Below are 17,982 nucleotides of genomic sequence, written 5' to 3' on the forward strand. Positions count from 1 at the left end.
CATTAGTTGTTTTGTCAATCAATTTGAATTTATGGTTAAGAATGATGTTAAATTAATTGAATTACACTCTAACTTTGGTAATTGTGGTACAGAGCTGCCATTGCCTCTGGAAGTTCCTGTAGCTCATAGTAGTCTGTTCTTTTTCTGTGACATTTCCATTATGGAAGGTATGGCAATGGAAGGTAAAATACTAGTAATTTCCTACCACATTTTTATCCATGGGGGGCTTATCCAAAAGGTTAGCCTTTTTTCATATCGCTTGCTGCTACTGGTTAACTCCACGAATGCTCCTTTGAGTTATGAACAGCATTATCATATTTCTTGAATTCCTTACCCAACAGCCTGTGTTGTTCCAAGTAGGCAATTGTCTTGTGTTTTTAAGGAATAAATGACAAAACTGAAGCCTTATTATTCAGAAGATATTTCACTGGCTTTTAAATTGACTATTTATTTATTTTATTTAGGCTATTTATTTATTTATTGGTGTTAGCTACATCTCCTTTTGATATACTAAAAAGGCTGCCAGGATGTTTTTTCCAAAGGGGTAGGCCTATTGATTTAGTTGTTTTTTAAATCCAGTTACATGGTTGATTTTGTGGAACACAAAATGCAATAGGCTACTTTGCAAACACTTCTTATATTTATTTTGACTCTATTTCTGAATTGTTAGCTATATGCGCCATTGATATGAATAAGACTAGGCCCACACATATTGTTCTGTGACATACATTCAGCAGTTTTATGTATGTAAGATCGTCCATGGTCTCCAAAAGTATAGAGTTCAATACTGCTAAGCTTCTTTTAAGGTTTCTTTCTCTGGTCAGCCAAATAGCTTGTTAAAGACTTCAGAAACTGTGGTGATATTTTGTGACTTTATAAGAGGATATTCTTGATCCTCTTATCTTCCCTGACCAAATGCTGACTAAGAAAAATGAAAAAAAATGAAAAAACTCTCATTTTCAACCGCAACCGAAGTTACAGTCGTTTCTTGATATGCTTGACAGGTGTTATTTCAATTTCAGGATGGATATTACCTCTGAATGAAGTGCAGACTGTTTTGTCAGAGCAGCACCACCTAAACGCAAGTGTAATGTAAATGTTGTTGGGCTGTCCACCAGTGCAGCAGCTGGCATCTCTGAACCTGAGCAGAGAGCGTGCTTTGTCTCTTCAACCTTGTGTACTGAAATATTCAAGAGCTGCAAGTTTATGAGACACTTGCTGCCATCTGTGCCCCAGCATTCAGTCCTCCCATCATTGCTGAGCATAAGGCCAACATCAGCAGAGATATGTGTGAGAGGTGTCAAAACAGATTCTCCAGTGTACTCTGTTTTTACAAATCTCAATATTGCTGCCTGAATTGCATAAAAAAACATTTTCCGTTTGCTCATGCACACACACCTACGCAAAGTTCTCCTGCTGCAGAGTCTAAATTTCCATATCCATGAGAGAGGAAAGGAAAAGAGGAAACATTTACACAAGACAGCTTACACACAGTTGAAGATATCTTTTCTCTTAGGTGTCTTTTTTTTTAACAATGTCATTGTGGAGAAATCAAGCTCCAGCTAAAGCTTTACGGATTTCGCCCTAAATGAGAGATTTTCTGAGACTAAAAGGCGGAGGAGGAAGGGTGCAATCAGTCCAGGTTTGTTCGAGACAACATCACTTCCTTCCTTACTCTAAGGAGAGTGTCAGAGCGAGACATTCAGAAGTGGTTTTCACCCAGCACTTTCCCAGGACAGTAATGCAGTGCAGTTCTAATGTTGTCATTCAAAGCAGCTGCCTTTCTCAGCACTAAACTGAACGCCTTGCCTAAGCAATTCAAACCTCCTCCTCAGATTGCAATGCAGTCAACAAAGAACTTATCTTCCAAGTGAAACTATTCATCAATGAATGTGTTTGTGTGCAAAAAGTGGAAGACCGTTTTAAAAGGCTTCAGTTACACCTGAATGGCTACTTCTCCATGTGTGCTATTGTCACAGTTTCACATTTGAATTCACCTGTTTGCTAACGGCCCCTTTCAGTTAAGATCTACTTTCAAACTACAATTCAGAGTGCTGATATTATTTGGAGGGGTGGTATAGCAGCAAACCTGTACGTTTCTGAACTTGAAATGGGTGAAAATCCTAATACTTGCATGTGCCAGTATGGCAAGATGCTTCTCACGACTATATGCAACATTTTTATGGGTCAGTAACCCAGCGACAAAAGCTAAAAGCACCCAGCCCTGCTCATTTCCCTCACAGAGAATAGGGTCATTAGTCCATGGCAGGTTGCAAAGAAACCAAACAAAAATGTGTTTTTTTTTCTTCTCACTTATCTACAAAGGCACACTCAATATATAACTGCAGCACAAAGGGTCTTAAAAGGCTGTTTATATATCCATGTTGATAGAAATGCCCTATCTTTATAAGGCACTTGCATAGAAATGAGAACAATTGCACACAGCACAATGTTTTAACGATTTTATAAATGGCACACAGTATCTCTGATAGATCAATTCATTAGAGGAAACTCTCGTGTGAACAGTGGGTTTAAAAGTGAAAAGAGTAAAACATAGCTATTTTTAAGACCAGACTTATACCTAAAACATGTGTTATTTCAATTTCATTTAATTTTTTACAATTTGTGAACAATAGATACTATATATGACCCAATAAGGTAAAGTTTTAATCATTTAAAAATCAGCAGTAAGTTTCCCCTGTCAACATCACACACCATACTAAAGAATCACCTCACTTTATTCAGAATATAAACCAAAGGGGCTGTATCCCCTGCTTAATTCAAAACATGGCACATGTATATGAAGGCATCTGTCTGAAAAACAAAACAAAGAAATGGCTAATTGAAGATGAACAGGACTGGAATGTGTGTTTTTGTGTGTTCGTTTGTATGTGAGATTTTGTGTACGGACCTCCGGAAGGGAGGGGGTCGTCCTTCCGTGTGGTGGGTCGGTGTTGTTTTGGCCTGTGTTTACATAGCCTACTGTACGTGTTCAACTGAGAACAATGGCATGGAGGCTTCCAAAATGGCATCAGACATCAGTCACAGTATATCAACACTGAAACAGAAAAAGGACAGACTGCAGTTAACTGCACGTCTTTTTATATTTGTTGTAGTAGTGAAACCATATCAAAAAAGGGTGGTTGGTATATTATGTTTATGGTTGGTGGAGTGACCTGGCTGCTTGTTTTTCAAAAGCAGATTAAAGATCAGGACAGGAAGGGCCTGGTTTAGGGAAACAGGAAAGCTGATGCAAGGAAATGGCCTACGTCACTAGCCAGCCCACCACAGTCTGTGCTAAAAGTATCATCCTGAGCCAGCGCAAGTATGGAGTCTTTGCTCAAGTCACCAATGAAACTTGTAGTTTTGACAGGTACGTGAGCTTATCTCTTGTCTGACATGGCAGGTGTCTTTGAGGGAAGATTATGTAGCTGTATTTGTGGAGCCTCCATATTAAGAAGGGTTTGAGTTAATTAACGGGGCCGTTGTTTTTCTAAAAAAAAAAGAAACAATGATATTTTTTTAAATATAATAGACAATGTGATTTTTTTCATTGATTACAGAAAGTTTGTGTTGCTTCTCTACTTGTATCTACTGGTTATCATGTTTTTTTCGTTGGATCCCATGTGGTCAGATGAGAAGCAGGTTAACACAGCCAGGGATAAAGATGCAATTTTCACCTATGCCACACTTGCTTAAACAAGCAGCAGCATCCCACCTGGGTTTGGAATATAACTTTCACGGAATAAATTAAACTTACACACTCTTGTGTCTCCACAGCATGGCTCTTCAGCGTGATGGACCCATGCAGCCTCTCTGACATTTGTGATTCTTGTCACCAACTGGCAACATGCAAGGTCCTGAACGGATCAAACAATGCCTGCTTCTGTAACCAAGGATACACTGGAGATGGAACTACGTTTTGCAATGGTAAATATAAATATAAAATTGTATATGTCAAGTACTGTTTGAAATGATGCAACAGTATAAACAGCTTTGTGTGGAGCTGGCATGGCAGCGTTGGCTATTTTAGGAAGCCTTTGTGGTTTGTTATTGCTCTTCATAAGCAGACAGAAGCACCGCTTGAACGTTTATGGCTTCTTGAACATTTTTTTGATTCTCTAAAAAAACCAGGAAAGGAGCTTTTTAAATATCTCAGGCACTAAATGTGCAGAAGTTTTGAATCTGGCATGAGAACAGCATATCAAAATTCAAAGAGACACATACAGACACATCACTGTCAGTAGTGTTGGGTCGACACTCATCTGCATGTTTCTGTACAGTGTTCATTCTAAAATCTGGGCAATTGCTTGTCAAGCTTTTTAGCTTAAAGGTGCACTACGTAGTTTTGAAATTTGAAAGTTGGAGAAATGTACAGATTCTGTGATATGCCAGAAGTTGTGGTGGGGGGCCCGCAAGAGTGAAACCGTAACTCTCCTGGTAGCTTTTAAGCTCCAAACAGTGTTCCAAGGACCCATTTTTTCTTTGAGTAAAATTTTACTATTTAGTTCAGAAAATAAAGGATAGAATTTTTTCTCTTCTCCAACTTTCAAATTTCACCACCAAAACTCCATAGTGCACACATTCAGTTGATTGATTCCATCACACTATTTTGTATTAGTTTGACCAACAATGGTTCAAATTTTGAACTTGAAAATGTTTGTATTGCCAACTACAATTTGCAAGGTTACTTTGCCGACAGTAATTCACTGGGAAAACTCTGCGATATAAAGATGTCTTTACAAAGCAGTTTTATGAGTAACATGTTGAGTGGCGAGCGTGACCTCTTAGTCTGCATTGTTACTCCTGTTATGTTTCTGTTTAGAATTCCTGGAACCCTTTCTGTTTCCTGACCAAACCTGATCACAATAGGAGTGCAGCTCTTATCTTAAAAGGGCCAAAAGTGAAAGAATATTTTTTTTTTTAAAATCTAACAAACGTGTTTATAGAGTCAATACGTATAACTGGGTTTTAATATGAATATATTTCTTTGGTGTAGAAAAATCAAACTCCAAAAAGAGCTGACATAATGTTAATGTCAGAGATTGTACAATGAGTTAGAACAGAACCTTTTTAAGTGAGGCGATAAAAATACATTTAAAAATAGATAGTAGGAAAAAAAGATGACAGAAGCTGGTGGTGACAAAAGTGACAAAAGGCTCAGATACCACATATACAATGTAAGATAAAACCAAGACATGAAAGTGAGCCATAAAATAAGTAGATGAGATGTTTGTGCAACTATGATGGCTCAAGGGTCCTGTGTGTTATGGAGGTATTTCCCCTTTGGATACAGTCACCTCCCACATCAGAGCAGAGGATTTCCCTTCCCGGACAGCTTTTGTGCAAAAAGTACAGAAGAGAGGAAGAGCACGGCGTGCATCATACCTAGACATGTGGAAACAACAATGGAAAGTTTTAGCAGGTCATTTCCAATAAACTGGAGACCGGAGACGGAAGCTGGACCAGCACTTTCTATAGCACTCTGTGGGCTGCAACAGCATCCTCAGCAAAATGGTGTAATTCTGGTGCTTTTTAAACCTGGGCAAAACATGAAATAAATTCCAAGTAATTTGAGTTTCTCAAAATCGAAACCAGGCAAACAACAGTTTAGAAACACCAACGATAACAACCTGAGTTTTGGCCAGCAAAGGCTTTAATCAAAACTCAACTCACTTAGTCAAGACCACAACTGAACCTAACCAAGTAACACCAGGACCCAAAATTTAAGATTAACTTTGGTTATTCTCGAACATTAACTTACTTCAGAGGATAGTCCATGTCAATATTTGTGTGACCATTTACTCAAAGCCAGGAACCACACTTCCTCAAAAGGAACGGATCTAACATATCCTACTATGATGTTGGCATATTAGATGTCTGGACATAAACAGATAAACACAAGAAAATTCAATTATTACTCAAGAAATAAGTCGAATTAGTCATTGCTCCTGAAAATACTACCTCTGATGTATATTTTTAGAGGAGTTGCTTCCAGTGTGTCATGCTAGTTCTGTTATTTGGCAATGTTTTCTTTAATCAAGCAGAGATAACTCGCTGGTAAAATGTTGAGGATTAACGTGCAAAATGCAGGGGCTTCCAGATAGCCAGGTTATTTAATATAATGATCAGCTTAAAAACAAAGGAAAGAAATCCATTTTTGAAAAAGGACATAGCAGAGCAACCACAAGGCATTCAGCATTTTGACCAAGAGAAGAAACACATTCAGAGCAGCTGCTGATTAATACGGGTGTAGGCATTATTCGTGAAAGGCCTAATAGGAAATGTTGGAATTTTTTCATCAGCACAGAAAAAAAAACAAAAACATTTGATTATATAACAGTTGAATATTGTATTTTAGCTGTTTTTATTAAGTTTTTGATCCGTGACTATTATTGAAATTTTGAGATGAATCGCGTTTAAAATTTGGTATTGATATTATCAATATCAATACCAAAAGAGGCACTACATCCTTTGTACTATACAGTATTCAGCTGCTTAATAAGCTCTGATTATACAGTATGAACTCGGCACTCTGCACTTTATTTAACTTACTACTGAAATTCCTCATTTAATCATGTGATGCTTTAATGTTTTTTTTTTATATGTGACGTTCTGTATATGTTTTTTGTATTGTGTTTTTATGCACGCGGTGCAAGGCAAATTCCCCTCTGGGCAATAAAAGTTTCATTCATTCATTCATATATCCCATGTATGTATATGCAGTATTTTTATTTATGTAAATATTTTTATTTTTATTTTATTTATACTATATATTTGTATTACTTTTTTACTTAATGGTTTTCTGTCAAGACACCAAACGATCTTAAGCCTGTTTTGTGTTTCTAATTTTATTTCTCAAGCAACTTATCCTGTTGACTCTCCCTCCTCATGTTTTCCCTAGATGACAACGAGTGCCAGAATGTGACCGATATCTGTGGGGACAGGGGAATCTGCACCAACACAGCAGGCAGCTACTACTGTACATGTGTTTCTGGATACACATCAACAGGACTGGACCAGTTCCAGCCCAATGATGGCACCGAATGTATCGGTAAAGCCATCACTCAGAATTATAAATTGGCAAAAACAATGTGTTTAGGTCACACGCTGTGCTGAGCAGTTACACATTATAAACTGTACTGACAGATGACCGTTCATATATACTGTATATGTGTGAGCGTTTTGACAGAGATACAATACAGCTGTGAGGGCATCAGGATTGTGTGTGTGTGTGTGTGTGTGTGTGTGTGTGTGTGTGTGTGTGTGTGCGTGTGCGTGCATGTAAGTGTGTAAGTGTGTGTGTATGTGAGAGTAGGTGTGTGAGTGGTGTGTGTGTGTATGTTTCATACTTGTTTCGTGTGTGTGAGTAGTTTCCTCACTCACTGTAATGTGGAGGATTAACATGTTGGAGGGGATTTTTCCCTTGGCCTTTCACTTCCTTCCCATCTGCTATTCTTAGTCAACACCTGAGATCTTTTGCTTCATTTGCAACAGAAGAGAAGCACCTTTAACCCATGCTGTTCCACAGAGTGTGCCTGCTGGCTTCTGGGCGGCACGCTCCATTTAATGCAGCAAAAGAAGAATGTGGTTGATCTTAGATGCTGATTTGTGAATATCCAGATGTGTAACATGCATTCAAGCATGCCGATTCTCTCCCACGGTCAATAATAATTGTTATATGTTGGAATACTAACACCATACTCTTTATTTCTTTGAATATGAATACTTATCTTTCCTTTACTCTTAGTCTCATTGTCACTAACTTTGTGGTAGAAATACAGTAAAATTACGAGTATGTTTGTATATTTTGCCATTAGTGATGTTGAGATTGTCACCTTAATCATCTGTTTTTATCTTACATTCCTGCTGAACTCTTCATTTGCATGTTTCAGATGTTGACGAATGCAAGTCTGGACAGGTCTGTGGACCAAACTCACACTGCCATAATACGAATGGATCTTTCTATTGCACTTGTCAGCGTGATTACATCCCAACTTCAGGCTCGAACCACTTTCATCCAGGGAGAGGAGCAAGATGTAAAGGTGGGTATGAGGATGGAAGAGCAACACACTTGCACTGATACTTACATCCAAAAACATGCATCTTTCCTCATCTCTCTTTTTTTTTTTTTTGCCCACACACAACACCGGACTAGCCATTTTTACACATTTTTTCAGAGATGAATCTATTATGCAATACATCAAGTAAACGGTGCAATCTTCAATTTTTTGATGTTTTTTGCAATGCTTATCACAAAGACAGCTATATGTGATGTTATCCAAGTGCAAGTTTCATACTGTTCAGACTTTACTGTAACCTGCATTATCCAGCTGGAACTATGTAAGAAATAAGCAATCAAAGAGACACTTTTGGTGATTGTTGTTTTGCAGATCATCCCCAAAAATTCTGCCATGACAACATCAGGTGCATCACGCAGACAGTCAACAAAACACTTGAATATGTAAGTTCCCCCCCCTCTTTTGGATTTTCAAGCAGATGGGGTAAAAATATACATATGATGACACTGCCCTCTGTTGGAAGGAAAGAATATTAACATGAAATAAACAAGGTTGAGGCAGGTTGTACAGTAACAAGGATTAGCCACAAATGCAGTAACAGCCTTCTTAAACCTTCTGTTGCATCATCTTTAGCAGAAGTGATTTATGGCGGTCTTTTAAATTTAGCCATCTAAAGTCTTTGACTCATAGAACACCTGCGATCAATGGCTGTAAGTGTTGTTTCTTCTCTGATTAATAGCTGCTTTGTGGATTTGTGTGTCAGTGTGTATTTCCCTGTAGAATATTTGTAGAAGTGTAATCATGCACCGGCTTTCATCCAGGATCGTTCATCTGGGTACTGGAGAAGGAAGAAGAAATAAAATATTTATTTGGTTAGGTTCCCAAATTATACATAAATAAACATAGACTCACAAGCCTTAAAATGAAAGTCAACCTGCAGTAAGTAAATGTTTAATCCAGTTTAGTCTAGTAAAGTCTCAATCAAACAAATATTAATCTACAGTGAATATGTATTTGAGAAATCATGCAGAAATGTGATGCCTTTAAGTCGTCTTTCTCTCTGAGATACTAAAATGGAAATTCTTTCTCCCCGATCCTAGATGAAAAACCTCACAGATCCGCAGAGTGTACTGAAGGAAATTGCTAAGCAGACGTCCGGAGAGCTCACCTCTGTGGAAGTGATCGCATACATTGAGGCCTTGAGTCAGTCTGCATCAACACTGGCTGATTACACTGTCAAACCATCCCTCGTCAACTCAACTCTTACAGTAATCTTTGTGTACTATTTGTGTTTCTCTTTCAACATTAGGAGTTCTGACTGAACTGCAGTTAGGCTTTGAACTGGTCTTTGGCGTGGGGGGGAAGAAACCCCAAACAATCAGTTTAATACGTACTATACAGTCCTGCAAAGTCCTCAGCGCTTTTATTTAGAAAATGATAGCAGATGTTTTAATGTGTCGATATATAATGCCATTAGATATATACATTTTCCATGATATTTGAAGGATCGTTAACTCAAATCATGCAGAACAGGCATATGTTGCATGCTGTAGTTTTATACACATGTCACACTGAAAATTCTGCTTTTCAACAGAAATTAGTGAAAGCAGTAAATAACTTGGTGGAGAAGGATGAGCTGGTGGCTTGGAGCAGAATGAAAGAAGAGCGTCGGGAGCATACCATCACCAAGCTGCTGCATACTGTTGAAGAAAGTGCGCTGACACTTGCCAAGAAGTACAAAACTCCCACTGAGCTGCAAATCAAAGCCCCTGAAATGGGTGGGATTATTATTATTATAATTATTATTATTATTATTATTATTATTATTATTAATAACATACAATCTGAAGTTATATTAAATCATTCTGCCATTTATTTCCACCTGTGTTCAAGAATGTGACGCTTTGGATAACTGCCTTTGTCATTCTTTTTCATTTCTCCATGTTTTGGATTTTCTTCCTAAAACCACAGAATTGAAACTCTTCACATTTGATGTCCGTCACACAAAAGCCAAACTGTCTGCCTCCATGGCCGGGGATCAGATAACTCTGACTCCAAAATTGAGAGCAGAGGAGGACAGAAACGGTAAAGTAGCCTTACCTTATTTAGAGGATGGTAAAATGAAAAAAAAAATGGAAAAAAAGAAGCTGTATCAAAGTTGTGACCATCTGAATGTTATTTTTTTTTTCGCATGTTCCCACATGCCACATATATCTTAGGCCAAATGAAATAATGATTCAATTCGTTTCTACATATCAGAATGTAATGCTGTAAAGCCTTTTTTGCGTGATATACTTTCAAATTCACGTTAATAAAGCTGAGTAATAAAACTGAGCAATAAAACATTTTTTTGGGACAAGTCATGCATCCCACTATCTGCAATTCTCAAACAGCATGTCTGTCATATTTGAGTGCCAGAAGTCCTGTTTATATTTAAAACATATCAAACTTGTTTCTCCATCTTAAAACACTATTGCATGCAGAAAAATATAAATCTGTCTTAAAATATTGTTGATGTAGAATGACTTACTCTCTGATGTATGTCGCTTTTGATAAAAGTGTCTGCTTAATGAACTGTTGAATTTTGACCTTGAAGTAACTGTCATTGTTGTAAGTTGTTCTGTATATACTTTGTATTTGGTCAGTTCTGCACTCTGTACGGTCCATTTCAGTCTAATAGACAAAACTAATTGAGTGGTTTAACTTATCCCAAAGGTTGATTAACCACAAACTAAAGTTTGACTCCCTTCTGTCTTTGTTAAACTTTTTTTTTTTTGTCTATCAGGAAGTGTGTCGGTGGTGTTTGTGCGATATGACAGCCTCAATGACATCCTGAAACCGAGCAGCGACCCGGGTGTCACCGACTACTCGCGCTATGCAGGAACAGGGGAAATCACTGTCAACTCCCAAGTCATAGCAGCAGCCGTCAAACCTGCTGACGTTTACCAACTTGACCATGTCACCTTTACTCTGAGACACAACGAGGTAAAGACCGAGCAAAGTGCTGAGGCTGGCTAGATTGGGTTTTTTTTGTTTTTTTTTGCACTCTTTACAGTATGAAGACCTTCACAATATATGCTGCTGCAGAGACCAGAGAGGTGTTTCTTGAATATATTGACCTAATAATAGCGGGTGTATCTTTCTTTTTTCTCCCTTATTGATTTCCCTACAGACATGATTAAAAAGTGATCATAACACTTAAGTACCGCCTTTCGTATTCAAATGTTTTCCCGTTTTTTGACAATTCTAAATGCAATCTAGATGAAGGTTTTCCTCCCCTAGATTGAACTTACTGCACCCTTTTTTTCTATCATTTAAGATTCAGATATCAACAATGGCCTCCATTAGGATCATGGTCAGTTTGAAACATCAGAACCTTTTTCATATTCTTCAAGTCACTCCTACATGAGAAACAGTTTCCTTACATCCAGATTGGCTCCAGCAGTAAGCCAACAAGTTCCTGAAAAGTCGTGCGGGAGGTGTGTAAAGTGAAGGGTGTGAAAATTAACATTTGGATGGCTGTATTTCTGCAGTGACCGTTCAGTGAAGAGAAAATGAAAGAGAAACAAAGAACAGATGATGGAGGAAAGCGAGTAATAAGGGAAATAACCCTAAAAGTTAATGTACTGTTGTTGTCTTTTAAGATAATTAAAATGTATGAGAAAGAGAAATCATTATTTTTGTCGGGCCCTCGAGACTTTTGCCTAACAAGGAGGTGTTGATTTATATTGAGCGGCAAAAGTCCTCCGTAAATTGCCTTGAAAGAGCAACAATCAATAATTTTGGCTCCTCTTTCTGCTGGCGCGGTACTTTTTTCTCTGTGATTTTTTTCTTACTTGAACCTGGTCATTATTTTTTTGGCACTCTTTGCACATATTTATTTGAAAGAAAAATAGATATTTAAAAAGGTACTAATCTAAAAATAATAATAATGTAAAGCCAATTTAGAAAACAAAAGTGAAACCAACAAAACACAATAGACCATATTTAAATATATTTGTTTATGAAGCAAGACCAGTTGCTCAGTCGAATTAATTTAAAATCTGTAAATGTTGCTTCAACATGATTGTGTGAATTTGAATGATAAACAAATAACCCTTTGAGAATTTCAGACTGTACATTTGTACATCCCAATAATATTCCTTTACTACAAAGATACAATGGGCTGCCACCCACACACATTGATGCACGTTGTGCCCCATGATGTTCAGTTTGGCCAAAAGAAAGCATAATAGTTAGTTTGTTTTTTATTTTGTTTAAGCTTTAAAGTTGTGAGACCATTAAAATGATAAGAAAGCAGATAAAAATAAATCAAATTACCCTTAAAAAATTAAGTTCATGTAAATAAATAACAGTAAGTGTATTTATCATTTCAAACAAAGTATCTAAAAAATTATAAAAACATGATGCAGTCAGTCTTTGGATGGATTAAAAAATAATGTTATTTTTTGATGTACCTGCACGATGTGTTTGAACCCCCTGGTGGTGCGCTATCAAAGCAGGACAGGACCAAAAAAAAACTAATGAAAACAGCTCAGTGAACTGCTTCCTTGTCCCTCTGTCTTCCCCGCAGCCCATCGACACTAAAGCTGATGTGACCAAGTGCGCCTTCTGGGAGTACGAGCCCGACAGTCTGCAGGGCCGCTGGGCTACTCACGGCTGCAAGGCGGTCCACTTCAACAGCAACGCCACCACCTGCTCCTGCAGTCACCTCACACACTTTGCCATCCTCATGTCCTCCGGGCGAGCAAATGTGAGTGGTCAGACATTAAAATACAATGATAACAGTGCAAAGGTGTTTCGTCTTTGGAGTTTATCCATTGGGGCTTTGAATTATTTATTCAAATGATTTAAGGTCTATGGTGAACAAATGTATTTTCAATGAGGGCAAGAGCTCGACCTTGTACCTTGATTCTCCAATAATGATTGTAGCGACATCTTGGTTTTTTGCATTTTTCATACTCAGAAAATGATTTATTTAGAAAGAGATAGAGAAATTTAAGCTTTACATTTCTAACTATGAAGATTGTTTTGTATAAAAACAAGCATACTGAGGACACTCGTGTAGTCAAGTAATTAAATCATCCAGTGAGAGGTTTTTTAACTATCAAGTCAAATACTACTGCTGTCACATATTTATTTGACCTTCTTATTATGAAATATATTCACACTATCATGGTAAAACAATTCTTCATCGATGCATCTTGTTCAAATTGGGTTTTTTTTTGTCACTGCAGATCCTTTTAGACAGAGGATAATTTTGGTAGTCCGTAATCTGTCAATTCTTCTGCATTATTAAAAGTCTTTGTTGAGAAAATATAGAAATGCTTATAAGACGGTAAAATTCTAACCTACTGTGTATATTTCATTATACTTTAGACGCGACACAAATATGATGTCCCTCTGTGTGCGCTTGTTTTTCCTGTGTTCTGTGTTGAAGGGGCTGACTGACAGCACTGTGCAAGCTGCACTTTCCTTCTTTTTTTGTACCAAGCCTTACAAGTGTTAAAGTTCTACTCAGGTAACATTTTTTCCAAAAAAGCTGCAAGACAGCATTTTGTGTAGCACAAAAAGTCTCCCACAGAAACAAAACAAAAAAAAAGCGAGAAACTCTTGTCAGGGTCAGCAGCTCCTGTAGGCAAGGTGACTCACAACACATATCGACTGGCAACCAAAACTCTTAGAGAAATCCACCCACAACTTTTAAAGATACACTCCCCATTGATTTATTGAGCAGTGCCCCCAAATGTCTTGATTTTCTACCTTCATTGTTGAGGGACATTTTTAGAGTTGGGAAAAATGAAACGAGGGAGGAATGTTTGTTACAAAGAATAAAATTTGTCCCCCCAACATGAAGAAAGATCAAGCAAAAGAATAAGAGCAGTTTTCCAGCCTTTAAATGAAACATCACTTGGTCAATATCTGACACATCACAACTAGAACTCTGTACCCATGTAACATCAAATGATGCCAAGCAGAAAAAAAACACAACAAATTACAACTTCAGTACAGCATGAAACTGTGAATGAAACACCTCCCTTTCCATTTGCTTCTCAGCTGGTGGCCCACCATACCATCCTGACCCGGATCACCCAGCTGGGGATGATCATCTCCCTCATCTGTCTGTCCATGTGCATCTTCACCTTCTGGTTCTTCAGCGAGATCCAGAGCACCAGGACCACCATCCACAAGAACCTGTGCTGCAGCCTCTTCATGGCTGAGTTCATCTTCCTGGTGGGGATTAACATGAACACACACAAGGTGAGCTGTGGGCGACACAAAGGGAAATCATCTTTGTATGCATAGATGTGTGTGTCTGACCCACCACTCTGCCATGTTGTTTATGAAACATTATTGTGATTTGAGTTGAGTACATGGGATAATATGGTGCTCTTTTATTCCTATATAATGTATTATGTAAAAGCAGAAATAATCGTCTCTAATAAAAAGGCCGAACAGACAAACAAATAAACACAAAAGGCAGGAATTTAAAAATATATATCTCAAGTGAAGGGCAATAAAACCTGCTTTATTTTTTTTTGCACATGATTAACTTGTAAAATCGGTGTCTCTCTCTCTCTCTCCTTCTCTCTTCTTTTGTCACCCTTGGCAGCTTTTTTGCTCTGTTATTGCCGGGCTGCTGCACTATTTCTTCCTCGCAGCCTTTGCCTGGATGTGCATCGAGGGCATCCATCTCTACTTAATCGTGGTTGGCGTCATCTACAACAAAGGCTTCCTGCACCGTAACTTTTACATCTTTGGCTACGGGAGCCCGGCCGTTGTTGTAGCCATCTCAGCAACACTTGGCTCCAAGTATTACGGGACTGATAAAGTGTAAGTGGGAAATTTAGCTTCTTTTTTTTTTTTTTACATAGTTTTGTGAGGACAAAGGGTTTTACAAAGACCTCTTTTCAAACTTAATTCAGTCTTTTTCGGGGAGGAAAGATAAACAAATGACATTCATTATAAAAAAAATAAAGGGGACAGAGATTACATTTGGCCTGCAGGGACATGAAGAGAGCAGAAGATGCTTAAAAGGCTGTGTAGAGAGTAAAGTAATAACTGCCTCAGTGTTAAAGGAGACTTTGCATACAGAGCACAGAAAAAGTGAGTCTCTTGTTTATTAATGCAAAATCTAATTAAAAGATTGAGGTTATGCAGAAAAGTGCTGATCATTCATAACTCTGAGCAGTTGTTTTTGTTATTGTTAGATAAGAGGGGTATATACTTGCCCATACAATGTGGATATAATTAAGATTAGGCTAGATTAGAGTATAAACATGGATTATATTGACTTTATTGCTTCTGCTGGAGGAGAGATTATTGCAACAAAGAGATCTTAAATCAGTCCATATCATAAAACACTTTCTATGTTATTACAGGTGTTGGCTGAGCACAGAAAACCACTTCATATGGAGCTTCATTGGGCCCGCATGTTTGATCATTCTGGTAAGATCAGGGTTTTTTTTTTTAATATCATCCCCAAAATAACAGTCCAAGTGTTAATTTGAATCATCAAATAGGGATTGTTTTCAAAGATAAATATTCAATTGCTGGTGTTTGTTTGTTTTTCGTCCTGTTTGTTTTGGTCGGTCTCCACCAAAGGTTAATCTCTTGGCTTTCATTGTAATCATCTACAAAGTGTACCGACACACTGCTGTGAAAAAGCCTGAAATCAGCCACTATGAAAACATCAGGTAGGATTGTTTTGTGCGGTTTTTTGAGAAGGTTAAAGGAGTGTTTTCAAATGGAGTTGTGAATTCCTTATCTGGTGGATTATTATGGTATCATGTGGTGTCACTGCTGTTTCCTATTTAAAAGAAAAAAAGTCGTATTGAGTTCATCAACACTCGTGTTTTCACACTTAGGTCGTGTGCCCGTGGTGCGTTGGCTCTGCTGTTCGTCCTGGGAGCCACCTGGACGTTTGGCGTGCTGCATATCCTCAATGAGACCACCCTCACTGCCTATCTGTTCACGATCACCAACGCCTTCCAGGGGATGTTCATCTTCATCTTCCTCTGTGTCCTGTCTAGAAAGGTATTGTTTTATTTATATTTGGTACTGCTAAATTTCCTCATGCATAGTATTATAATAAGGTCAGACTTACTCAAATATGAACTTTAATAGTTGTCGGATGATTTATTTTTAATGATGCAAATTTAAAACCATGTTTATGTGTTGTTTACATTAAATTTTCCTGGGAGAGGTTTCAAGGAAATGTGATGCTGAAACAAAATATAGTGCATTAGAAACTAAAATATGAACGCTTAAAGCTTTATAAGTGTAAATATTCATAAAATTGAAATTTTCAAGTAACAAAGCAGACCATCATAATTTCTCTCATCGCAACTATCGGTTCTTATGTGAATCTTCAGAGTGACACTGCATCACTGATTATACTGTATTAAAACAACGACATGTATTATTTGGTTGTATTACATTATAAGAATATCATATTTTCATCGTAATGCTATATTCTTTTGTCTGTTGCCCCAGATCCAGGAGGAGTACTACAGGCTCTTCAAAAACGTGCCTTGCTGTTTTGAATGCCTGAGATGAATAAATGCATCATCTGAATAATAGTCAGCACCACATCTCAACAATATCCTGTGACTCATGCTTTTTGTTTTCTCAAAATGATGTAGGAGGAATTGCTCAGAACAGATATGAAATAAATGAATACACATAGCACTTGTATTATCTAAACATGTTGTTTTTCCTTTTATAAGACTGCCATCATCTATACATATTTTGTTATGTGTTCAGGATCTCTCTGTACAATTTTACATTTGATTTCATGCTTATTCAAGTATCACCATTACAAAACATAACAACAGTCTGCTGTCTTTGTACCTTTCTTTGTGTTTGAAATGTATTTGTAAATTATTAAAAGAACAAATTTGGCAAACTGACACATTTCTCTGCAGCTCCCTTTTCTTATGTACAAAATAATTGGTTTTCTTTTATGCATTTCTGAAAATAATACAACTGAGTGTACAGTAAATTAATGCTGGTATTTGACAGTTTAGTAGGCCAATTACCCCATCTAGTGGACACAATGAGAATTACACTGTCAGCCTTGTCTCATTGGACAGGGATGACGCTAAAATAAACTTGTGATGAGCACTGACATATTGCGAATTTGGACGCACAGTCTGCATAGAAGGGATCACCTGGAAGAGTTGCGGTATTGACGTCACGCTGCTTCCACTAACACATTGAACTTCCTGATAAAATGGCAAAGATCCCTCCCAGGGGGATCATAGGTCAGTAAAGTCCACAGCAGAACAAATTCCTTTTTTTGGTTTGAAGCAGATATTTGGGGTCAAGGAAGTTCAATGACTAGTGTTTGTGTTCATTTTGTGTCTCTTTGCTGTTTCTCCTGTACTCCACTAGCCTGGTGCACACAGCCAAAGGAGCAGCAGTCATCTACAGAGCTGTCAATCATAGCGTTTAATACCTTTTATAGCATGAAATAACTAATTTAAAAAGAAAATTCTCAAAAGAAGATGACTTGAACACTAAGTTATATGATATTAACTCATGACAACATTAAAAATTCTGCTCTGATCTTATGGGCATTTTGATTTTATAGTTTTACCCATCTCCCATTTATTAACAAAGAGGAGGTAGGGTTTATGACCTATACTGCAGCAAGTCACCAGAGGGAGCTCTATTTCCTTTAGCTTCACCCATAGACTGTAAAAAGAAGCTTCACCCGAGGAAAGGTGTTCTGCTGTCCATTCTTTAAATCTATGGTTTGGATGCATCTCCCCTCCTCAGTTTGAGTGATTGTTGTGAATGCTCTGATCAACAAATGTGAACAAACAGTAAATAATACTTTTTATAAAAGGCTAGATGCTGTCAGTCTGACTGTAGAAAATCTTTGAGCATTTTAAGATTTTGTTCTCAGTTGCTGTTCTCAGTCTTATACAAAATCTAAGCCCCTCTCCTTTATTAA

The 17,982-nt window shown here is 37.6% G+C and overlaps 1 protein-coding gene across 1 annotated transcript; it reads left to right on the plus strand.

Annotated features, from left to right (window-relative positions):
* The first annotated feature begins 3,244 nt into the window (after positions 1-3,244).
* adgrl4 (adhesion G protein-coupled receptor L4) lies at positions 3,245-16,933 on the plus strand. Its single transcript, XM_061033696.1, has 16 exons — positions 3,245-3,373; positions 3,781-3,930; positions 6,905-7,054; positions 7,896-8,045; positions 8,394-8,464; positions 9,122-9,289; positions 9,616-9,799; positions 9,993-10,106; positions 10,807-11,006; positions 12,595-12,774; positions 14,079-14,282; positions 14,635-14,855; positions 15,404-15,470; positions 15,627-15,718; positions 15,890-16,058; positions 16,518-16,933. Exons 1-16 carry the CDS (start codon positions 3,328-3,330, stop codon positions 16,578-16,580), a joined length of 2,229 nt encoding a protein of 742 aa, XP_060889679.1. The 5' UTR covers positions 3,245-3,327; the 3' UTR covers positions 16,581-16,933.
* The last annotated feature ends 1,049 nt before the right edge of the window (positions 16,934-17,982 follow it).

This window comes from Labrus mixtus, chromosome 3 (assembly GCF_963584025.1).
Source record: "Labrus mixtus chromosome 3, fLabMix1.1, whole genome shotgun sequence".
NCBI lineage: Eukaryota > Metazoa > Chordata > Actinopteri > Labriformes > Labridae > Labrus > Labrus mixtus.

Bases quoted from the DNA above. Each gene is read 5' to 3' on its own strand.
- adgrl4 (XM_061033696.1), top strand. From the start codon at position 3,328: ATGGAGTCTTTGCTCAAGTCACCAATGAAACTTGTAGTTTTGACAG. The intron at 9,290-9,615 runs GTAATCTTTGTG...GCTTTTCAACAG, and splicing joins TCGTCAACTCAACTCTTACA to AAATTAGTGAAAGCAGTAAA. The intron at 9,800-9,992 runs GTGGGATTATTA...CTAAAACCACAG, and splicing joins AATCAAAGCCCCTGAAATGG to AATTGAAACTCTTCACATTT.